General features: G+C 34.8%; 1 protein-coding gene across 8 annotated transcripts in view; it reads left to right on the top strand.

Moving 5' to 3' along the window:
• Pias2 (protein inhibitor of activated STAT 2) overlaps positions 1–24,985 on the top strand; it is a 120,717-nt gene that overhangs the window by 54,959 nt on the left and 40,773 nt on the right. For all 8 annotated transcript variants that reach the window (XR_010041436.1, XM_063231729.1, XM_063231730.1 and 5 more), the window contains 6 exons: positions 269–319; positions 442–532; positions 12,266–12,400; positions 14,126–14,231; positions 14,984–15,057; positions 23,943–24,103. Coding sequence is in view for 7 of the 8 variants with exons in the window: in XM_063231729.1 (XP_063087799.1) it covers positions 269–319; positions 442–532; positions 12,266–12,400; positions 14,126–14,231; positions 14,984–15,057; positions 23,943–24,103 (618 nt within the window). In the remaining variant the exon portion in view is untranslated. The remainder of the gene's footprint in view (positions 1–268; positions 320–441; positions 533–12,265; positions 12,401–14,125; positions 14,232–14,983; positions 15,058–23,942; positions 24,104–24,985) is intronic.

Genomic DNA, 24,985 nt, shown 5'->3' on the forward strand with positions numbered 1-24,985 from the left:
TTGAATAACTATTGCATCATCATAATTCCTATGAATTAAAAATACCTTAAGAGTACCACATAGACATTGCTTGAAAGTGAAATAAATGGGATTATTACCATTGTATTTTGGAAAAAGCCTGTGGTATTGGTGGTAGGTAAATGTTTAGCTTGGAAGGAAGGAGTAAGAATTGAAATGTAATTAATGCTTTTTTTTTTCTGCCCTGTTGAGAGTGTTCTGTAAAATCTTATTGTGCTTTCTTAACACAGTTTACTTCTGTCTTCAACAGGGACTTTTTGCCAGGTGGTCGGAGAGATTATACAGTTCAAGTTCAGCTGAGGTGAGTTTGAAATCTAGTTACTGTAATTTTGTACTTGGTAACTGTTCATATAGCCTTGACTTTTAAAACATAATGTTTGGGTATACTATTTAATACTTTTCCTCCTTCTTTTTTTAATGCAGACTTTGCCTGGCAGAGACTAGTTGTCCTCAAGAAGATAACTATCCTAATAGTCTATGTATAAAAGTAAATGGGAAGTTGTTTCCTTTGCCTGTAAGTTACTTTTTATCATCAGATTTTTATTAAGTTTGAATATAAAAACCAACAAAGTCTAGAAGCAATGACAGCTCAATACAAATGACTAGTTGTAGCATCCATATTAAGTACTGTTTTCTCCTAAGGAGCCTGTGGTTCCTTAGAGAAATAAATGGTTGGTTCCAGATTTGAGGAGTTAAAGGGTAAGCTTAGAACCTCTTGTTCTATAATTCATAGAAGCTCTAAAAGATCCTTGGAATCCTAACAAATGGCAGAACTTGGCTTATGAATGTATAGTGTGTTATGTTGGGTATCTAGATGAGTTGGAACTGTGGAAAGCAGAAACTTTTGAGAACAGCTGGCCATAGGGATCTACAGTTTCAGGTTTAAGCCTTGATGGTGCACAGAGTAGGAGCCAGGAGACCCAATGGTATTTGATTAATGACTTATTATTTGACAAGTAAAGCAGTATGTGGACTTTGATACCTCAGATACATACAATGTGAATGTATATAGCCTATTTCTGGCCTGATAGGTAGCCCTGGAATCTGCAAATCCTAGGTCAAGTCTTAGGACATTTAAATTACTGAGTATTACTTTTCATTGATTCCTTCAGTGTGTTGCTACATTGGTAGTTGTACAGAAGGCCAACAAAGTCATTAAAAAACAACCTTTGCTGTTTGTCAAGCACTAGAGTTTGGGGTATATAGAAGCATTCTAGAACAGTGACCCTACAAATGTATCGAGCAGTGATTTCAGCAAAACTATATTGAGGAGATGCGGGAAATTGTGTAGTATCCTTTCCTAGCATGAGATTTGGCTCTGGAATGACTCTGCAGACAAAACCTCTGAGCACCCAGGGAAGCTATACAACATAATCTGGCACCCTGAATCCTACCCGAGCCAAGTGTTCATAATTGAGCCTCAAAGAGAAGACATGGTTCAGGCTGATGAAGGGAATCTTGATTTTTTTTTTTTTTTTAAGTGATTGGGAGTATTGTTTGTGTTGTCATAGCCTGTGGGCTTAGAGACTTGAGAAATGTTTGTACCATGAATTTTATAGAGTTTAAGCATCATTGATTGACTTTTGAAGATGCCTATAGGACTGAAGTTAATTGAGATTACTAGGAATCAAAGGGAATCTAAATGTAGAGCCTTAGTAGATATAGATAGAGAGAATTAATTACATGATCCCATATGTGTTTGAAAACCAGGTAAGACATTTGCTTCTTCAGTTTCTGGCTTCCAGTAATAGATTCTCAGGGGCTGTCTTATCTAAATGAGTATCACTAAGGTCTGAACCAAGCAGTTCTATTTGAATCTGAAGGATTCTGGTTTGTGGTCAGATGTGTGGCAAAGAAGGCTGGAAGAATCATAGATTATAGAATGATCCTCTGCATATTTTCTATGATCCTTTCATATCCATTTTTCTCTGCCTAGGATGTGATAAAATTCCTTTATCTTTGACTCTAATTCCTATTTACTTTTCCTACTATCCTTGAAGAAAGACATAATTATAGAATCGTTATTAATGTCTGTAGACTCAGCCCTGAAGATATATCCATATCATCTGTGATGCTGTGTCTGAAATGTATGTATGAAATCCATGTGTGTGAGTCTTCCTAAACTCTTTGGAATTGCTCCAGATATAGAGAAGCTGCATCTGTGTATACATAGAAGTTCCATAGAATTTCCAGGGAGACTAGTCAGTGTCTGTCATGTTTTGGATTGGTTTCTTCTTCACAGATAAGGTCTGCAACACCACTGTAGAACTCAAATTTTTTAAGTTTCTCACTCTTTTTGTCCTTCTAACAAAAAATGAGACCACTGAACATTTCATCTGAATATTTCCTTGTTACTCAGTTAATCATGTTTGTTTCTCCTCCAAAGCACCAACTGGCTTTGAATCACTTACAGTAAGATGTTAGTGAATATACCAACCACTATATAAAGTACCCTTTGTTATTTCTGGCATTCATCTTTCAATGCAAAGGCATTTGCAGAGGAGAAAGAAAGAGCATTGAGAGAAAAGTAAAGACATGCATGCTACGTTAAAAGCAGGAGAGTACGGAGAGGACTTAGGACTATCCTAAAGAAAATTAAATGCCATCTTTTCCTGAAGAGGGTTTTCACATCAGCAGCATGAGCACCTGTGAAACAACTGACATAAATTTACATGGAACTGACTGAAAATTCTTAGACCATTCCTGATCTACAGTTCATAATTTCTGAGGAAAGAAACGTAGAATTTTTATTAGCATGAAACATGATTCTAAGTTTATGAGAATAATGTAAATATCAGCAGCCTTGAAGAAGAGAGCTACAGTAACATTATAGGAGTTAAATTGAGCTTTTATGCTTAAGTGATCTTGTTCCAAATGTTAGTACCAACAGGTCATTAAAAAGATTTGCATGTGGTTGTTACCTGTGGTCCTGGTTTATTGAAGAACAATTTGTGGAGAGAACTTTACCTGGTTGTGGAATTTTCCATATGAGTTCTGAATATATTTGAATTATCTGTGTCCCATTCAAAGTCTGTATATGTACAACCTTATAATATCCAGTCATGGATCCATGGCAATTGGACACTATGCGGCATATAAGAAGTAAATGGAATGGTAAATACTACTTTGAAAATAGTATGTTTCTGGACTCCTAAACATGAAATAGCATTAAAAACACCTTATTTTTCTTTTTTACCCACTTTGAAATGATGAGCTTTACAAAATGCTTGCATTGATTTTTCCAGGTCCCTTGATGTGGAGAAGATAGTAGCTCATAGAGTGATGGCCTATAGCATGAACGGACAAAAAACTGCCTTAAGAACATCTCCCTACCCCTTATCTTAGATTCCCTGACCTGCCACTGTACAGACCAATAGTCAGATGATAAAAGTAAATGGTTTTATGGTCAGAAGAGGAGGAAAATGCTTCTTTTAGTCTCTGAATTATTTTTTCTTTTTAAAACGGTACTGGGAAATTTCTGTAAAACCTGTGGGGCTGTAAGATTGAACAGGGAAGAAGAGTTGATGTGTGATACAGTTTAGCTGGCAAAAAAAAAAAAAAAATCCCCAGGGTAAAAAAATCCCCATGTAATTTTTCTTGGTGTAGCTAGATGATCTGTCAGTACTGACTTCATCTTCCTAATAAATTCTGAGTTCATGAATTTTATTTCTTGGTGCTCTCACTACAGAAATCTGCCTCAGCAAATCTGGATTGAAGTGAACTCAACATTTTCTTTTTTTAAAAAATAGCACTCCAAATAAAAGGGGCTCTCCTTAAACGCAAGATGAGATAATTTTGATATCTAAAATAACTACAGTGGATTTAAACTGTCAAATGTGTAAATGGGTTTATAATTTGCCAAAATCACTAGAATACCAGCTCATTTTGAAAATTGATGAGAGAATCATTCCTTTTATAATGGCTGGAGATGTGGCCCACTGGTATAGAATGCTTGCCTACATAATAACAATCCTCAGTACCACAACAAACAAGCAAAAAAAAAAAAAAAAATAGCATATCATTTTCTAGTAAACAGACGCTGATGTCATCAAGTTCTTACTTATGGAAACATTCGATCCCTGGTAACCCCCCCATCCCAAATTCTGTAATCCATAATCATATAATTGATCTCATTATATGTACATGTTAAAGTCATTAAGTCAGAGCTGGCTTTAATAGTTGAAGGAACCAAGCTGATACCTACTAAAATGATCAGGCTTGAGATCACTGAAAACAGGGCAAATAACCTTCATATGTGATATGGTCCCATAGAAAGTATGCAGCATTCCTTAGGAATTATTTTTGTCTGAAATTTGACTATAATTTAGTCAGCTTTGTACAGTTAATTACCAGTTTAAAATCTTCATGGAAAATGACAAGAAATTTCATATCATGAGGAAGAAATCTACCTAATTCAGAATATGTGGTCACTCTTCATGTCAAAACATCAAAAATATGCATGTAGGGGAGTGGGGGAAATGTTTATAGAATAATCAGACATAAGTGCAGTGTGAGGCTGTTTCAATTCTAAATCAAACTGAAAGGATATTTTATGTATCAACTACACATGAAAATATGCCTGGGATTTGCTTTAAAATACAGTATAAACTTAATTTGCTTTTTAAGTTTGGAGAAGATGGCTGCATTTGTGTTTGTGTGGGGAAAATGGCCAAGGTTATGTTTGTCACCTGATGTGGATTTGCAGATGGAAGCAAAATTTTGTTAAATGTTTTGTTGTGAACCAAATGGTTTGTAAACAAACTTTCATGAACTATGGTATTAACAGTAACACAGGATGGAGGTGGAATAGAGTGGTAAAAATTGTTCATGACTAATGTATTGAACTGTATGGGAGTTCATTTTGCTTTTTCATCTTTTATATGTCAAGTTACGGTATTATGATTTGAAAGTTGTTAGAGATGTATATTAAAATATCAGTTGAGTGATATGTTTAGAATTTGTGCTTAATAAAGAGAAAAAGTAATTGAGTGATACAGTATGTTTGTGACAGATGGCACCTGGGTATAGAGGTAAATGAAATAAGAAAAGAAATATGTTAATTACTGAAGTTGTTTGGCAAATGCCTTCCATTCTCTCTACTTTTTTTTTTTTTAATTGGTAGCGGGGATCGAACTCATGACCATGCGCTTGCAAGGCAGGCACTTATGCCGCTGTGCTACATCCCCAGCCCTCTCTTTAGTTTTGTTTACAAGAGGTGATCAAACTATAGAATGAATTTTAAAAAAATTGTGTGAAAAATATTCATTGTAAAAGTCACATTGCTGTTAATACCTTTCAGACATCAGCCCTCACTTCAAACATATCCCATTATTCTTGCCACTTTTTGAAGCATTTCTGGAAGTACAGTTTCATGAATGCTTTTGCAAGTTGTGATTAAAATCACAGTGATTGCTGCTGTTGAGTGCTTGCAGAAGAAAGGCTAACAACATTATGGTATGTCTTCATCTACCTTATTCACTGGGTCTGGCACTTCCGGCTCTTCCCTAAAGTCAAAATGACCTTGAAAGGTACAGATTTTGAGTTAATTAGGGACATCAAGGTGGCCTTAAAAGCACAACTAAAGGCACTCACTTCCAGAGGACTTCCAGAACTGCTTCAGAAAGTGACAAGAGCAGTGGAATGATTGTCTTTGAAGTGAGCAGTATTTGAGGACGATTAAGACAGTGTGTCTTTTACTTTAATACTTTAATTTTTAAAAATTTAAGCCATCAGTGTATTATAATACCTTATATGCTTGAAAATTTCCATAATATAAAATAAAAAAGTAAATGTGTGTTGATGATACTAAAATAGTAATGCTAATTTGAAAATTTGGGAGATGTTAAAGGAACAGCAGTAAAGACCTGTCACAATTGAAGTAGGACAGTATACATCTTCAATATACATCTTTTTTTTTTTTTTTTTTTGTCTTTTTCCTTTTTCATAGCATGTAACATAAAATATTCTTTGAGTCTGTCTCTACCCAAAGTGTTAGGCTAAGGACCTGTACAGTCTTTTTTAGACTCTCTAGCATTCTCGATTAACAAAGTTTATTGATTTGTTTCCCAGGCCCCTTTCAACTGATCTTAATTTTATTTTTGCTTTAAATTCAGAAAGTTGTTAAAATATATGAAGTCTAATGGTTTACATTTTTCAAAATTCCAATTATAACCTGTTTTTAGTAACCAAGTCATAGAGTTTTAGGGTAGCAATAGAACAGTTAAACAGAGGGAGAAAATAATAAATGACTCAAAAGTATCAATGAAGTCAAACCACTCAAATGGAATAGAGAATAGACTGAAAATACTTTGATGATTAAGTCTAGTACCATACAGAATTTACATTAGCTTAATATACATTCTTTTTTTAAGAAACCCATTTTATTTCAAGGAAAAAAACTGAAAACACTAAAACAAAATTGTGAAACACATCACTTGGGGCAATAATGGTACATACACTGCATTGTCATCCTCAAATCATTCACCCAGAGAACAAAGACATCTGCATTCAATTGTCTGAACAATATTAACACAAATTTTTTTGTTTAGCTAGCTCAGAGAAATCAGAAGTATAACTATTTTAGTTTATTGTATACATATGTACACATAAAATGTTTCACCTTCTCACACTAGCGAGACAATATGATATTTACATATTTGTCTTATTTCACTTGTAAGTATGGTCTCAGGTTGCATTCATTTAGCTATAAAAATCTTTAGTTTATCCTTTATAGCTGAGTAGTACTGTCTTGTATAAAAATACCACATCTTTTTTATCCATTCCTCAGTCAGTGGGCATTTAGGTTGTTTTCAACATCTACCTATTACACATTGTGCTGCTATAAACATGGGTGCACATATATTGCTGTGGTACGATGTTTTTAATTCTTTTGGAAAGGTACCCCGAAAGGGAGTGGTTGAGTCAAATGGGACCTGTAGTTTTGGTTTTTTGAAGAATCTCCATACCAGTTCCCATAGTGTTTGTACCAGTCTATATTTCCACCAACAGTGGAGAACGTTCCTTTTTTTCCGCAGACCTTCCAGTATTTTTATTGCTTCACTTTTTGATAGTAGTCATTCTTTTTGGGGTAAGGTGGAATCTCAGTGTTGTTTTAATTTGCATCTCTCGAATGACCAGTGATGTTGAACATTTTTCTACATAGTTATTTGCTGTTCGTATTTCTTTATCTGACAAGTTTATATTCATCTCAGATGCCCATTTGTGGATTGGGCCTTTTAAATTTGAGAGAATTGATTGTTTTTGAGTTCTTTATATTCTCAATAGTAATCCCTTGAGGTACAGGTAGCATACATTTTCTCCCACTTTGTGGATTGTCTCTTCACTCTGTTGGTTTCCCTTGCTGTGCAAAAAAGCTTTTCTGTAAGGTGAAATCACCCAATTGTTGATTCTTTGTGATAGTTCCTTTGCAGTCAAGGTTTTGTTTGTAGTCTTTGCCTACACTAGGGTCAGTAAGAGTTTCACTTGTTTTCTCTTCCATCAGATTTATTGTTTCTATTTTAATATTAAAATCTTTGGTCCATTCTGATTTTAGCTTAGTTCTTGGTGAAGGATACAGGTCCAGTTTTAATTTTTAGCATGTGTAGAGCCAGTTTTTCCAGCAACATTTGTATATTAAAGAGGCTTTCTTCCAGTGAATGTGTTTGCTACATTTGTCAAAGATAAGGTGGCTTTAGTGTGTTTGGAGTTACTTCTGCATCCTCTGTTTTGTTCCATTGATCTTCAGATCTGTGTGTGCCCCCCCCCCACTTTTTTTTTTTTTTTTAAATCACAGTAGCTTGATAATATAATTTCAAGTCAGGGATTGTGATGCCCTCTCACTTCTCTCTGTTGCCCAGGGTTGCCTTTGTTATTCTAGGTCTCTTCTGGTTCCAAAAGAATTTTAGGATTGCTTTCTCTTAATTCTGTGAGATATGCTATTAGAATTTTGTTTGAGATTGCATTGAATCTGTATAACAGCTTCAGAAGTATGGCCATTTTCCCTATATTGATTCTTCCTACCCAGCAGCACAGAATATCTGTCCATTTTCTAATAGCCTCTTCAATCTCCTTTTTTCAGAGTACTGTAGTTTTCATTGTAGAGATCTTTAACATCCTTTGTTAGAGTGATTCCTAGGTATTTCTTTTTTTTTTTTTTTTTTTTGGATGCTATTGTAAAGGATGTTGTTGTCCTGATTTTCTCTCAGTTAGTTTGTTACTGGTGTACCAAAAGGCTATTGATTTTTGAGTTTAAACTTTGTAGCTAGATATGTTACTGAATTTGCCTATGAAATCTAGTAGTCTTATGGTGGAGTTTTTGGGGTCTTTTAAGTAGAATATCATGTCATCTACAAATAAATTTTAACTCCTTCCTTTTCCGTCTTTATTCCTTTTATTTCTTTCTCTTGCTCCAGGTAAACTTTTAGAAATACGTTGAGTAAGAATGAGGACAGTGGACATCCTTGTCTTGTTCCTGGTTTTTGAGAGAAAGTTTCAGTTTTTGACCTTTTAGTATGACGTTGGCTGTTGGTTTGTCATAGATGGCTTTTATCAGATTGAGATAAAGACCATCTACTCCAATTTTCTGAGAGTTCTTATCATGAATGGGTGCTGGACTTCGTCGGAAGCTTTTTCTGCATCTGTTAAGATGATCATACGATTGTTTTCCTTGGCTCTGTTAATATGTTGTGTTATATTTATTGATTTGTGTATGTTGAACCACCCTTGTGTCCCGGGAGTGAATCCTAGTTGATCATGGTGTGTAATCTTCACTATTTGCTGTATTCTTTTCCCAGTATTTTATTGAGGATTTTGGGATCTATGTTCATTTGAAAAATTGGCCTGTAATTCCCTTTGTTAGGTGAGTCTTTGTCAGGTTTTGGTATCAGGGTAATGATTTTTTCCAGCAAACAGTTTGGGAGTATTGCTTCCTGTTGAATTTCATTAAGAATTTGAGTAGTAGTGGTGTCTTCTCTAAATTTCTTGAATTCAGCCGTGAATCTGTCAGCCTGAGCTTTTCTTTGTTGCAGGTTTTTAACTGTACTTTCCATTTCATTGATTGATATTGGTTTATTTAGGATGTTTATATCTTTTTTGATTCAGCTTTGGTAATTTATATGTATCAAGTAATCTATCCATTTCTTCTGTATTTTCCAACTCATTAGAATACAACTTTTCAAAGTAGATACAGATGCTCCTCTGGACTTGCGCATGGTCTGTTGTGATTTACCTTTTTCATTCCTCATTGTGTGTGTTTGTGTCTTTGCTTTTTTTTGGATAAGGTTGACTAAGTTTGTCACTTACTAGTTAATTTTTCAAAGGACCAACTCTTTGATTTGTTGGTTCTTTATTTTTTTAAGTCTTCAGTGCTAACACACATTCTTATACTCATTGTTACTCTCTGGACTTTCATTCCTCCCTTCTGTGCTATTATGATGTCTTATGACTCAAATTATAATTTACAAATTTCATGTTTAGCTAGGTTATGAGGTAATTTTATTATCTTGGCAGGTCATGCACAGTTGTTACTTGGTTAACCTCTCAGTAGGTACACCAAAGGGCAGAGTTATTTTCTAAGGCCCAAAACAAACAAGAATAAAAACAGTTTGCATTTCTATTTGCCTAAACACTAGTATTGGTATTCTTTGTATTTGTTTTTCATTGATTTTATAGTGAGTCTCTTTTTCCCTATTGTAGTCCTCATTAGCAAATGTAGGTGTACATAGCCCTCTTGTACACACATACACTCTCCCATTTCCATACTATAATGCAAGTTTTTCTTTTTGTGTTTTACTCTCATGTTCAAATGAATTTGATTTTTAAGATTTTTTGTTGCAAGTTGTAGATAATTATATGAATTACCCCTTAATAAAACTATCCTTTTATGAGATAATGAAGGATGTTCCTAAGTTGCAGACAACTTGCTTGTGTTCTTATCTCTGTCATACACACGACCAGCACCAAATTTTGTGGTGTAGTGTATAATTCAGCATTGCAGTTCACAAATATCTTAAAAGTCCTTGATGACTGGATGGAAGCTGTGATGTTTTGTTATTCCCTGTACTTGTATAGCTTTACTGCTATTCTTCAGACATGGTTGGTTAGCTGCATGATCTTCAATGGGCAACAGACAATTTAAGGACAGATTGAGAGAAAGGTGTGTGAGTCCTGGTTCTTTCTGTAAACTTCTATGTTTCTTGCAAGTTCCAGATTGTATTAGTATTTATACATGCAGGTAAGTATATCTCCAACCTGAAGGAAACTCAGAGACATTAATGAAATATAAAGATTATATTATTTGTTACAGTGTTGCTTACCTGTGATACAATCATTTTTGACAAATATTTCACTTGATGACCAAGTTAAAAGTGATTCTAAAGATTATTTATGTCCTAAAAGTGTCAGTAAATTATGTACTAAAACAGTGTCAATGTCAATAAATTTTGTTCGTTTCCTTCCCATGCTTACAGATTAAGTAACCATAACATTAAGATAGATCATTAGCTTCAGTGTTTTTTAATTATATACCACTTTCAGTGGTGTATAATTAAATTACATCTACGACATAATATAGTCAGTGAAATACAGTGTCTTTTTCATTAGGTAGGTGTTACTGCAGTTTAAATGTCAAACAATGGTTTTGAAAATCGGTATGAAAAACCTTGTGGTAAATGAAAATCACTTATACTGTGAATCAAAACAGGAGTGTTTCCTATTTAGAAGAAAGGCAAGTCAATTTAATGCTAACTAAATTAGTGATGGTTTTTGTTTATTGACTAGATCTATTTTTAAAGCTATTTGTGTTCTCAGAAAAGGCAGTGGTAACATTTTTGTCATTTACAAGATCTCAGTAGTACTTTTGAAATTTATTAATGCATTCCTTGTTTTAATTTGCAAAGTTTGCTTTCTTTTCTCCCCATCTTAGTACATGAGTACATTGTGAAAGGGGCCTCCTAAGATGAGTCATGAGAGTTTCAGCTTTATCTGCAAAGCTTGATTTCCTGTTTAAAGGAAGAAGATTCATAGTTAATACTGTAACAAAGTTTTAGAAGTTGCTTTTCCCAAAAGCATTTTTTTGTAGGACCATAGATTCTTGATGGGTAATATAGCAGGATAAAAGCTTGGCCTCTCAGCCTTCATTTTGTGTTGCCTTTATTACCCTAAACTTTGGGTCAGACTACTGCTATACTCTATATACAAGTCTGCATATTGGCAGACTTGTTACTAAAGAATGTTTATCTAAAGCTGGTAGTCTTCCCCCTTTTAAAACTGAAGACATTAATATAAGAGTCACTAAGTCCTTTTAGATGCCAGCTTTTACAGTGTTCTGTTAAGCACTTTCCCACCCTCATTGGCCTAAACTTCTAAGAATAGTGGAACCTGTTTTTCATTGCAGGAAAGTTACTCAGTAAGGAGACTGCCCTCCTAAGTGAGAGAATGACTTGGTTTAGGAAGTAATTATTCCCCCCATCCACCACCACCACCACCACCAAAAAAAAAAACCCCAAGACCTTCCCTCAGGAAGGAGCTGTCATCCCACAAAGAGAACCAAATTGTCCCTCTTCCAGTGATTGTGATGACACTTTTGCATTAGTCCAGAAATAATCACTAACCATACTTAACCATACTTAGAGTTTAACCAAGATCGTTTGTATGCATGCTTTATGGTACCCTCTCCTATTCTTGTCCTATTTAAATCTAAAGTTCTTGTCAGCGTTGATTCTCCAAAGACAGAAGTAGGGCTGCTAGTTCCCTTGTCTTCCGAGTATAGCTATACTGATTAAATTTCCTTTCATACCTTTGCCACTATTCATCTTTGGCTGGCATCTTGAGATGTTACCATAACCTAGTCCAGTGGTGGCAGACCTATGACACACAAGTGTTGTCTTTCATTTAAGACAAAAGATGTTAATATGAGTCATTTTTTTTCTAAATTAAAACCTCAGTGTTCATTTTTAATTGCGTTGTTGGTACTTCATGATAAATAAGTAGGATTTGGGTTACAGTTTGGGCACATATCTCTAAAAGATTCATTGTCCCTAACCTAGGCTGTTGATACCCCTGAAGCTAGGGCCTTTACCTTAAAACTCTAAACAGTATTGCAACACCTCATCTTAATGATGGAGTATGAAGTTTTGTTCTATTTTTCTGGTCTGTCATTTCCAAGATAGAAAAAAAATACCACAGTGCAATCAAAATAAGGCAAGATCTCCCCTACAGAGACTGTAATTTTTCTTTCCTATGCCTATAGGGCTATGCACCACCACCTAAAAATGGAATTGAACAGAAGCGCCCTGGACGGCCCTTGAATATTACATCTTTAGTTAGGTTGTCTTCAGCCGTGCCAAATCAGATTTCTATATCTTGGGCGTCCGAAATTGGAAAGGTAAGTTTCCTCCACTGAAAGTTGATTTATTTTGTTTTTTGTTGCAATACCAGCTCTCACTCTTTATTTTCAGATTATAATCTTTAAAAAGAAGTGATTTTCAATTCAGAGATTGTGGTCAGGAGGTTTTTAAGGTTGAAAATTTTTAACTCTGAGGAATCCTGAGTACTGTCTCTATTCTGGGAAAGGAAATATATATATATATATTTTTATATATATATATATTTATATTTATATTTATATTCTTTAAGGTGATAATTTAATACTTTGTGAGGTGATATAAGTAATATTTAATAAACTGGAGGCTTTGGGTGATAAGTATATAGGAACAGGAACAAAGAACAGAGCTTTATCAGTTTTCAAAGGAAAGAGTTAAGTGTACTTATATCATGATTAGAAATAATCTATTCTTGCCTTTATATAAGCAACTAATAGTTAAAATACTAAGTGGGCATCTTATATAAAAACGCTCGTTTTGAATTATTTCCTGCATACCTTCAGGTTCGTGAACCTGGCATTCTTCTCATTGTCAGTCTCAAAAGGAATTACATCAATTATAAGGTATTAATACAACAGGGAATTTATATTTTAGAATTGTGTAATAAAATGGGGAAAGAAATTTCAGATAATTTCTGAACATCAATTTGAGTGTTTTTGTTCCATAGAAATATTCTTCTTCTGAGGTTGAAGAAAGTGAGCATAATTAACAGCAAAAAGTTTTTGTTGTTTTACCACCAAGCTAATTGTAGATCTGCAAATAACAAATAGATTTTTATAGAAATGATGAAACACATTGAAAAGTTGACAGTTTTGCCATGTAATAGGAATAATATATTTCTTCATAATTCTATAAATAGCTAAAGGAGGTTCTTTCTCTCAAATTTAAGAGGTTAGGAAGCTAATATTTTCTGGTGTGGTTGTTTGATTTTTATCATTTCTTCATGTGTCTTATATACTATAATAGTTTCCTTTTTCCCAGTAAAATGCCCATTTAGGGACTAGTTTTGTTGGGTTTTCTTAGAGAGTTCATACTGAGTTTGATTAATTCCCCTAGAGTCATCCAGCAAATGGCCTGTTCTTGCAGAATTGAAATGCTTAAAAAAGTGTTAATTTGGATTATTGGTATTGGAGCCTTGTTTCTGCAGAAGACTTACTTTTACATGAAACTATAATCACTTTGTTATATAAGATGAAACAAGGAATCTGATAATAAGTAGATATAAGAGTATGTTCTTATGGTAGTCGCTAAGGTAGCAGGTTTTGCTAATTTAGAAACTTAGTTTAAGGCTGTGCATGGTAGTGTATACCTGTAATGTCAGCATTCTGGGAGATTGATTGGGAGGATTGCAAATTCGAGCCTAACATTAGCAATTTAGTGACCAGTGAAACCTTGTGTCAAATGTGAAGGCCTAGGGATGTAGGTCAGTGTGAAGACCCTTGGATTCAGGCCTTAGTTCTGCGAGAGAGAAAGAGACTTCTGAATAAAGCTACTTGCTGTACCAGTAGATGTTTTAAAGTGATGTTATTGAGAAATACCTTTAGAATAAATGTGACATTATCTTCCTTGAAGTATTCTGGTTGACTTTTTTCCTTCTTCCCAGTCATTGACCTTCCTGGAAAAGTTGTCTTGTATATTTTTAGAAAGTAGATCTTTTAGTTAAGTATTTATGTAAATAAAGAGAATATTATCTCCAGACTTTAATACAGAGTATCTTTTCTCTGTAGAATTATTCCATGTCTGTATATCTCGTACGACAACTGACATCAGCCATGCTATTACAGAGATTAAAAATGAAAGGTATTAGAAACCCTGATCATTCCAGAGCACTAAGTAAGTAATGTTTTTAAGACCAAATATATGAGTGTGTGTGTGTGTGTGTGTGTGTATGCTTTAAAGAGGGGTAAGAAAATTGGCCTTTATAAACACATATGTATTACATGGTGGAAGATAGTCACAGACACATCTCCTGTATAGTTTTCAGTTGTAAGAGAAAATACAAAAATATTCTTTTTTTTTCTGCCTGCAGATTTAAAATTGTTTGCCGGGTGTAGTGGCACATGCCTGTGGTCTCAACTCTTGGGAGGCTGAGACAGGAAGGAGGATCACCACAAGTTCAAGGCCAACCTAGACTATAGGGAGTTCAAGGCCAGCCTTAACTGTATAGCAAGATTTTGTCTCAAAAAAAAAAAATTAACAGTTGTTTGGAAAATTCAGTGCAACCTAATAAGAAGTAATGAATGTGTTAGAAAACCATTGAATATCAGGATAGCACTGTGTTTTAGGAATTTTCTTGTTTCGTTCTTAAGTCTTAAAGCAGCATTCTGTTTTTTAACTCTTCCATACCAGCAAGCAGTTGTAATTTTAAACAGAAGTCTTATAAGATCCAAAGTTTGTGCATTCGTAATTGTTAAACCTGATATGGTACTGGGAATATGGTTGTATTTTTAGTACATTAATATTTAGCAGTTTGTGTTTCTTGATTTACTCAAAAGTGGGAAATTTACAGGGAAGATCCATTTAAAAATTCTGCTTATATGTCATCATTAGTTTTAAACATTTTAATTATTTTTCCTTTTTTCAAGTTAAAGAAAAACTTACTGCAGATCCTGATAGTGAAATTGCTACAACAAGTCTTCGGGTGTCTTTAACGTGTCCTGTAAGTAAAGCTATAAAATATTCTGGGAAAGTTTTTTTTTTTCTAATAAATGACTAATTTTCCTGTAAAGCAAGTGTAAAAATCACTAACATATTTTGGTAGAATTCTGAATACTACCCTGCCTCCCATTTAGGAATCTTCATGATCTAGCATTATAAATCTTTGTATTCTGCAGTTATGATAAAGCTAGAAGAGACCTGAAAGGCTTTCATATTACAGAAGGAAGAGAAGTTTTATGCTAAGAATAATCTTACCAAAATTAATGCTGATAATAATCAGTCCACAGCTTATAATAAGCACATACGAAGAACTAGCTCCTTTTATAGAACTAGAGACTGATAAATGCCAACTAGTGGTTTTGGTTTAATAGGTTACAGTTTTTGAAACATCTATGTAATGTACTTTGTATCTCTTTACATAGAGACTTGAATAGTCAAGCTACTTTGAGGTCCAGTGTGTTTGGTACTGAACTAACTAGGAGAAAAATAACTGAGGATTTACTGTGAAGTTGTCAAAAAGTTAATAACCTATTTTAAGAGGTGCAGTCAACTAACATGTAAAAACAGACTGTACTTAATCACATGTAAAGAGGTAGGAGAGGTCAGGAAAGATGGATAAAGCCTTAAAATTAGCATGAATGCCAGGTGTGGTGGTTCATACCTGTAGTTCTATATTCAGAAGGCTAAAGCAGGAAGATCATCACAAATTCAAGGCCATATGGAACTCTACATAATGAGATCCTGTCTCAACAAAACATAAAATTAGTATGAAAGGATGCCTTTTCAACAAGAGAAAAATTATGGAATGAGAAATGTATAATACGGTTGGGGGAGCATTATCAAAATGTAAAGTGAGTTTAATGAAGACAGATTGTATAAGAAAAGAAAGAAATAATTTGTGAAGTTCCTATGTCTTATTTAGCTATCCTTGCAAGCTTTTGTTGAGGAATTGTCCTGATTTTGCTCATGAAAAATCCAAAACTGATAGAGATTTGTTAAACCACATCACATAATTAACAGAACAAAAATTAAAGGTTTTAAATTAAAAATTTAAAAATTCTGTTCTTCCTGATATTCTAGTTCTCTTTATAACAACTGTATTGCCAGAATTGGATTCAAATGTACATGTCCTGAGTATGAATATGCATCGTATTAACCTGTAGAATGATGTTTGCAGTTATTATTCTTTTTGAAGGTTTATTTTTTTATCATTAGTTTTTTAAAATGTAACTTTCCTTTGTTGAAAAGTAATATAGTCTTGTGAAGCTGATAATGCTTAGAATTGAGACTGCTATTGTTACCAAATTGAGAGATCCGCAGTCCTTGCAAGGTAGCGTATTAGTAATCCTGATAATTGTGGCCTTGTGTTAGGACCTACAGACTTCTGTGTTCCTAAGGTTTATGTAGCCAGCAGGCAGAAGTTTTTTTGAGTGTCTCTACATTAACTTATTTTCCTCCTTTCATTAAAATTAAAATGGATGTTAGATTGAAGTGATTGAAATTACTATTTGTTAGTCAAAAACAAGTTGAATTTTGACCGTTTATAGTTAACCCACTGTACAGGGAAGGAACTCATGTCATCGTTGTTTTAGTGTGTCAAACTATTTTGTCCAGAACAAAGTGCTTTTACAGTTTTCAGTGAGTTCAACAATTACATAATGTTATTTTCTGTGTATATTATTTTCTTACAATTTTATCACCCTTTACATGCCTGCCAGTCTACATGAGGACAGCCAAAACTAAATACAGGGACCAGGCATATTAAAAGATTCTAAGACTTTTAATAGCAGCAAATATCAGTGTAGTTAGGGTTCCTTTCATATAAGCATTGGTAGCAGTTCATTTCAAACTTGTCAATTTTAAGAAAGTCAACTTTTCAGTTATTTGAAGAAATAAGATATATGAAATAGCTGTTTGTTTTCACAGTGCTGGGGCTCAAACCCTAAGCACATGCTCTACAACTAAGCTAAACCCTCAACTCCTTTGTCTTGTTTTAAATTGTTTCCTTTCTCTATGTACAGTGGCAAAAGGTATGTTTCTAAGACTCTTTCCCTTACTTAAAATTTAATCCTACTTGATTTAAGAGCACTTTTCTGAAAAGAATGAATTATACTCTTTGAACCATTATAGTAATAAAATAATGTGAATACTAAAGTGTAATACATAATGTGTATAAATTATAAAACCGGATACAAGTTAGTCTGAGATTTAATGTGTAGATGACTCAAGTTAGATGATGGAAGTAGTTTTTGAGGAAGACATAATCCTAGCAACAGATAGAAAAAGCAGAATGGAGTCCTTGCCAGCTAATGATGAAAATAATGTGGAATCTGGTATAGTAACAGAAAATGGAGCAGGAAAAAAATAGGTTCTAAAAAGATAAGAACTTGGAAGGGGAAAAAGTAACCTTGTTTTTATTTCACAAAAAAGAGAAATTGACAGGGGCTAGACTGGTAGAAGAAATGTTTATTTCACAGTACATTTGTGAAATTAACATGAAGGTGGGTAGTGGGAAAAAGTCCCCAAATCTAAGGCCTCCAAAAGGTAACTTCACACAGTATAGTGGTACATTGGTTCTCAACCTTAATTTTTTCCATGATTCTGGTTGCAGACTGAATTGGATAAGAACCAAATCAAATTTCCCCTTAAGATCCACAATGACCCTAACCATCATATTTAAAAACTTCAAAATATTTTTAAAAGATCTTTCATATACATATATATAAGTTAGTATATGAAATTTTTAAATTTTGCTAAAAGTAGTTCAGAACCACTGACTGACATCAAGGACTTAAGAAAATTTGAATTCCTACTAGTATACATGAAGCAAATACTAATTTAGCTATACTTGCCTGCATAACATTTTATACAAAAAAAGTATTGTGTTGGGTAGACATGATTTCATTCATAAAAACAGTGCACTGCAAAATTTCAAGTAAATACTGTCACATGTTTCAGAGTTCAGCACATTCAAATCTCTTTAAATAACATGAAATTATCAGTGTTTATAAATTGGTCAGACTTTTCCAGATAGTAATAAATCTCTTTCCCATTTAGGTAATGTTCATTTACTCTTGTAAGAAACTAGTGTACAATTAAGGGTCAGCAACTTTATAATATGGAATGTTACTTTGTAAAAATTTTAAGGCACCAATAAGAAAGATGAATTGGCACAGAAGTAAAAAAATCACAAAAATAATGGTTTACAAAATGTGAATGAGCAAACAGGGAACTCTGAGGCACATGCCTATGTTCCCAGCGATCTGAGAGGTAGAAGCAGGATGATCAAAAATCTGAGGTCAGCCTAGGCAACTTAGCAACACCCCAGTTACATACATGCATACATACATACATAAAAGTGCTGGATGTAGTAACTCAGTACAGAGGTCCTAGGTTTAGTTCCCAGTGCCAAAAACAAACAGAAAAAGTCCCTAGGGATACCTAAGGCTCTCTTTAAGACTCGGGAGTCCCGTCAACTTTTTATAATACTAACATAGAATCTTTTTTTCTCCCCTTTTGTGTGTGTGTGTGTCTTTTGAGAACAGTCTGAGAATGTGTTCTGCCCTTAACTATAGTTCCAGCCCTCATAATTTTCATTCCCTCTCTAATTTTCATTCCTTTTCCCCCCTCTCTTTCTTAGTGGTGTTTAACATTATGTGACAGGTGATTGTGTCATTGCTCTTGAGGTTGATACTTGTGCACTCTTGTCTTCTAAAGTATTTTTAAATTTCTAATACAGTAAATATTGATGTCCATGCAAACATGTAACAGCTAAGGTTTTTAGTTTTTAAAGGTTAGTCTTAGTTACTTTCTTTTTACTGGGACAAAATACCCAATACCCACAAGGTAAAGGAGGAAAGGTTTATTTTTAACTCATAGTTTACTGAAACTTCATAGTCAGCTGGCTTGAAGGCAGAGAGACATGGCAGAGAAGAAACAGTCTATGAAAAGGGCAATACGGAAACAGTAGCAGCAAGTCTTCCTTTGCCTTCTATCCCATCCAAGCTACAAGCCATAATGGTTGGTACCTAGGATGGACCTTCTCATTATCAACACCCAGAACTATGCTAAGCCAGTGGACTGATTTAGTTATCATACACCTTCTATCCATACTCACACATACTAGATCAGTGATGTCAACCCTTTTAGAAAAAGCACCTAGGCTATCACCCAAAGCCGACTTACTTATTGCAAAGTGTCAACATTGCAGTAAAACATATGAGTACTGAGGTTTTACTTTAGAAAAAACAACTCATATCTTAGCATGTCTTGTTTTTAAAAAAGATGTAATACACGTGTTCCATAGAACCAACCTTAGATCCAGCTACCTTCATAAAGCCCCACCTGTGAATACAAAAGGTGCTGGGAGGACATCAAGGCATAACATTATAAAGGGTTTTGAAATCAAAGATTTGAGAGCTAGTATTTTAAAAGAGGTCTGAGGTAGAATATTATTTAAAAAAAGAAATTAACAACCAAGTCATAGTTTTTTTTTTTTTAATTTTATTTTGAAAGTAGTAAAAATGCAACAGCACGAGACAGAACAAAGCCAATTGAGACAATGCAGTGAAATTGGTACAGGATTTCACAGTAGGATACTGGGATAGTAGTAATAGGTACTAAAGTATATCTTGTTAACTTCACAGTAGTTGTCCAGTCAATTAGGTATAGCAAAATCAAATCAAAAATAGAATATTATAAAACCAGTTGAGAGTACTGAATAGAGTAAAAGAAACATAACAAAACAGTGAAAACAACCTTTGCCTTCAAACAGAAGATAGAAGGAAATCCCCCATATTTGCTATATTGCATATGGTCATCCTCCCAAGAGATGCTGAGACATCAATCCCCAGTAGCAATGGGGGTGGGGAAAGGGTGCTTGATTTTCAGCCTGCATGGCAGTAGGCTCACAGGTAATGGTTGTCTTCCTGGCCCACATGGGCGCTTACCGGGAGGGCGGGTGAATAAGCTGCTTGAGTCCCACCATGGCTGGATCTCGGGAGCTCTGGTTCTCCTCCTGGTCCATGCCACGTGCGCTTACCAAGAGGGCGGGTGAATAAGCTCTAAGTCATAGATTTTTTCACATCTTAACTATGAAATTATTTGAACAATAGAAACAATTAAATAGAAATATAAGATTCCAGGGTACCTATTGTAGTGATGATTTGGGGTTGTTGGCAAACACTTATAATAATAAAAATGAAAAGCAAACTCATTTATATTGATTAGAAATTCCTTTAAGAAAAGTGCTACCTGTATTAGTCAACTGGGACAAAATGCCTGGCATAACTCAAAGGAGGGAAGATTTACTTTGGCTTACAGTCCGTGGTTGACCGGCTCCAAGACAGAAAACGGATGACAAAGGGGCATGGAAGAGGGGAAAGTGCTCAATTTATGGCAACTAGAATGTGGAAAGTGAAGGGAAGTGAGACTATAACATTTTAGGTCACACTCTCAGTGACTCATTCATATCCTGGAGGCCACACCTCCAAATACGAGAATTTTAGGTCCTATTTTAGATCTAAACCATAGTATACTGACTCTGGCTTTTAAAAATTTTACTGCCTTCTTATACAAAGTGCATTGCTGAAAAGTTTTAAGTCCAAAATGACCTAAGGCAAACTCTTAGTCCTATCAAAAAAAAAAAAAAAGAGAGAGAGAGAGAAAGTTAAACATTTCCTATTTCTAAAGGGAGGAATAGGGCAATAGATAGAAATCAGACCAAAGCAAGACAAACCCAGTCATGCAAACATTAAATCCTGTAGCTCAGTGTCCAGAGTCTGGGGCAAGTTGTAGCACAATGTTAGCTCAGAAGGACTTGGGGAGCCCTACACCTGTGACATTGATGTTTTGCAGCCCTCATGGCTTTTTGGCTTGGGCTGATTCTGCTCATTTCCTTTGACTTTCTTCAGCAGATATTCCATATTCTTTGTATCTCTAGAGTCTGGTGGTCCCCACGGTGCTTTAGTTTAACTCTCAGTTTTATATACTGCCTTTTCAGGGGCATTCTGCCTGGGCTCCCAGATCTTCTGTTGAAATCAGGGTGGAAGCTTCCATGACCATGTATCTCTTGCATTTTGCATAATCATAGGAGTAACACTATGTCGATGACACTGCAGTCTGCTGCCTGTGAGTGTCAGGATGGCTGAACACAGTAAAATGAATGCTGGGGAAATAATTCCCAGTGTAGCCCTTCTTGAGTAGGTGCCCCAGGGTCTTTTCAGATGAAAACCTTATATGAGCCTTCTAAGGGTAGGTGGGGGGTCTTAATGATCCTTGAGATGCCTTCAAACCTTTCCTATTGTGGAGATATCTTTTTTGGCAGCAGTTTACTCCTTTGTCCCATTTTTGTAGGCGATTCTTTTCTGACACAACTGCAGGGGTTTCACATTTGATTTTTTGCTCCCAGTTTTCGTTGTAAATCTGGTCAGCAGTGCCCATGCCACAGCCTAAAGGTTGGGCTGCTTTGAGATTTACTCCACTGGAATAATTAGTCCCCTGCTCTTTTTTTTCTTTTTTTTTTTTTCTTTTTGTCTTTTTCGTTTTTTTTTTTTTTTTTTTTTTTTTTTTTTTTTTTTTTTTTTATCGGTACTAGGGATCGAACTCACAACTGCCTGCTTGCAAGGCAGGCGCTTATGCCGCTGAGCTAAATCCCCAGCCCCTAGTCCCCTGCTCTTAATCTCACTTTCTCAAAAAGTCTCAGAACATGGGCAAAGTGAGGGTGAATTTTTTGCTAAAGCATTGTGCCACATGATCTTAAATCAACTACCAGCTTGCGACTATCATGAGATGAGTACCTTTTGCAATAGATAATAACAAAGGGATGCCTTTTGGGAATACAAAGATAGTTTGATTTGAGTAAATACAGTATGTATGTTTAAACTATCCTTTAGTTGAAAGGTACATTTAACCATGATCATCTCATTGAGTGCAAAATAGGTATTTAGCTAGCATTCTTAAAGGAACAAAAAATATTATGGAATAGGAAAAGGCTAATGAATTAAACCCAAAAGCTAGTACTACCTATAATATTACACAGCTAGTGACATGTCAGGCAGCAAGCAGCAAGGAACATTTGAATTTGTCTTGTAACTGCACCATCTGATTTCTAATTGTTTTGGCCTCTCGTAGTTTCTGCATCTTCATTTCAAAATACAAGTAGAGATAATAGCTATTCTGGGTAATAAGCTTATTTATGATGAGTATTATAGGAATTCCTAGAAAAGCTTTGAATATACAATAACATTTTAAATAACTGCAGATATAATCTGTGTTAAAGGAAGCAAAAATATAGAAGAACATTGTAAGAGAAGTTGCTTCACTTTTTGTTCTTTTTTCTGTCCTAAAAAGACAAGTTATATTGTACTGCTTACTTTGAGTCGCTGAAGTGTCCTTTAGAATCATAGTTAGATAAATGCAGTGTAGCATAGTGACAAGAATGGACTACATGACTCACTTATTGCTGCTCTTGTTTTCTGATTTTGTACTGCTAAACTGCTCAGCTTATTGTTCAGTTTGGTTTGGTTTAGTCTTTTAGAGACAGGGTCTTACTGTCAGTTCAGACTGACTTTGAACTCACCATATATCGAAGGGTGGACTTAAAACTCACAGCAATCCCTCCTTCCTTAGCTGGAATTACAACTGTACACCACCAATGCACCAATATTTGTTTGTTTGTTACTAGTGTCTTTGTTCCAGTAGTTTTTTATTTATAAACTGGGACCTGGGTGTGGTCGTTATTTTACTTGTGATCCCTGTAGTCTGGAAGGCTGAACAGGAGGAGTTCAATTTAGAGCCCAGTTAGGGAAACTTAGCAGTGTAGTGAGACTGTCAAAATAAAAAACTTAAAAATACAAGGTAGTGTTGGGAATGTAGCTCATGTGAAAGCCCTGGGTTTATTTCGCAGTACGGGGTGGGGGGGGGTATTTTAGATTTATAAATATATTTTTATGGTATATTAAATGTATTTTAGAATCAAATGGGAAGTACTCAACATTGTGCTTTATGCAGAGGTATAAATTTTGTAAAAATTACTGCCATGTTGATTTGGCTAAATCATTTTATTTATACAATATCCAAATGTTTGTTTTAATGTACTTAAACTGTAGATCAACCAAAAATAATAACATTTTGAAATTTCTATCATTGAAGCAGTTAAGAGTGCTATAATTCTGTCATGAAGTTGCCTGTAGACATATGCAGAAATCCTTCCTTTTCTTACATCTCTCTGCCTTTTCTTCAGTCCTCATGTGTTTTATTGCCTGGCCCATCAGTACTGAGCATGTACCATGAGTTCACATTGTGCTAAAACTGTGAGATTATGGTGAAGAATAAATGTAGAGTACTCTGTCCTTGTGGAGCTTAGGACCTAGGAGGAGAAACAAATTTTTAGACAAAATAACAGAGCTGGTTTGAAATGGAGTTATTTTCTGTGAAGGAAATATATAGGGAAGTTTTAAAGGTTGTACTGGAAACCTAATCTAACCAGGATACTGTATTTATTTTAATACTAGTAGAACTTGATAGAATTTTGTACAAAATACGCCGTTTGTGGAAAAACATTTTCTTAAATATGCACTTGATTAACACATGGAAAGACCTGCCACAATTGTGTAACAGTGGTTTTTTAAGTATGGCAAATGGGCATCAGGTGAGGTGTCTTCTTTTCGTTGTACTGTATATGTATCTTTTTCTACCTTTTAAAAGTAAAGTAGTTTTTCAAAAATCATAGCGCAGTCAAATGGACTTAACAAAAGTAATCTTGGTAGGAATAAATTTTTACTTTATCTTTTTATATGGCTTCTTCAGACAGTTACTGTTTCTGTTCCCTGTGAGGCTTTGTTCTCCTTTGTGAAGTAGTTTCCATATTGTGTTTTTGTTCTATAGCTAGGAAAAATGAGACTAACAATCCCATGCCGTGCAGTGACATGTACACATCTGCAGTGTTTTGATGCTGCCCTTTATCTACAAATGAATGAAAAGAAGCCCACTTGGATTTGTCCTGTGTGTGACAAAAAAGCTGCCTATGAAAGTCTAATATTAGATGGGTGAGTATGTGCTTTTGTTGTGCTAGGGATACAACCTAGGTCTTCATGAATGTTAAGCATGTTTTACCGTGAATTCTTTATGCCAACCTCAATTTTGCTTGGGTTGGGTTGGGTTGGGTTGGTTTGGTTTGACAATGCTAAAGATTGAACATAGGGTCTTTACACTCTGCTATATACCCAACATCTCTTAATGAGTACTGTCTTTTCTGTTTCCTTCCAAATACCCATTGGCTGTGTTTTCCTTCAGCACAGCTTAATGTATAGTCCATTCTGGTATATAAGTTCAAGATATTTGTGTATTTTTAGTTACACTTCATTTTAGTCAGTGTTTCTTACTTGCATAAACTTTACAAGTTGAACATCCTTAACCTGGAAATGCCAAATTCAAAATCTGAAAGTTTTTGAACATTAGTGTTATAAAAATTTTCAGATTTTTGGATGAAAATGCCTAAGCATAACATGATTTGTCTTGGGAACAAGAAAATACGTAGTTTTCATTTTAGTTTTTCTTCTCAAGACCATATGTTGTGGGGCTGGGGATTTAGCCCAGCGGCATAAGTGCCTGCCTTGAAGCAGGCAGTCGTGAGTTCGATCCCTAGTACCGATAAAAACGAAAAAGACCTAAAAAAAAAAAAGGACCATATGTTGAAAAAGTCCATAGAAAAGAGGGAGAAGGCTGCTTAGTGATACCATTTTGCTTACCTCGAATTTCTTGCAATAGCAATTAGAGTCATTGTAATAGTAGTGTCTTTGAAATAAACAGAGGAACAGGGAATAGGGTAGATTTTGAAAAATTGTATTACATTGCAGGTAAATTCAAAATTGGAAGCCATACTCAGATTATTCTGACTCTGAATCCCAAATTCTAAACTTTAATTAGAT

This window comes from Cavia porcellus, unplaced genomic scaffold (assembly GCF_034190915.1).
Source record: "Cavia porcellus strain 051 isolate PalLab524CR breed Dunkin Hartley unplaced genomic scaffold, mCavPor4.1 scaffold_20, whole genome shotgun sequence".
NCBI lineage: Eukaryota > Metazoa > Chordata > Mammalia > Rodentia > Caviidae > Cavia > Cavia porcellus.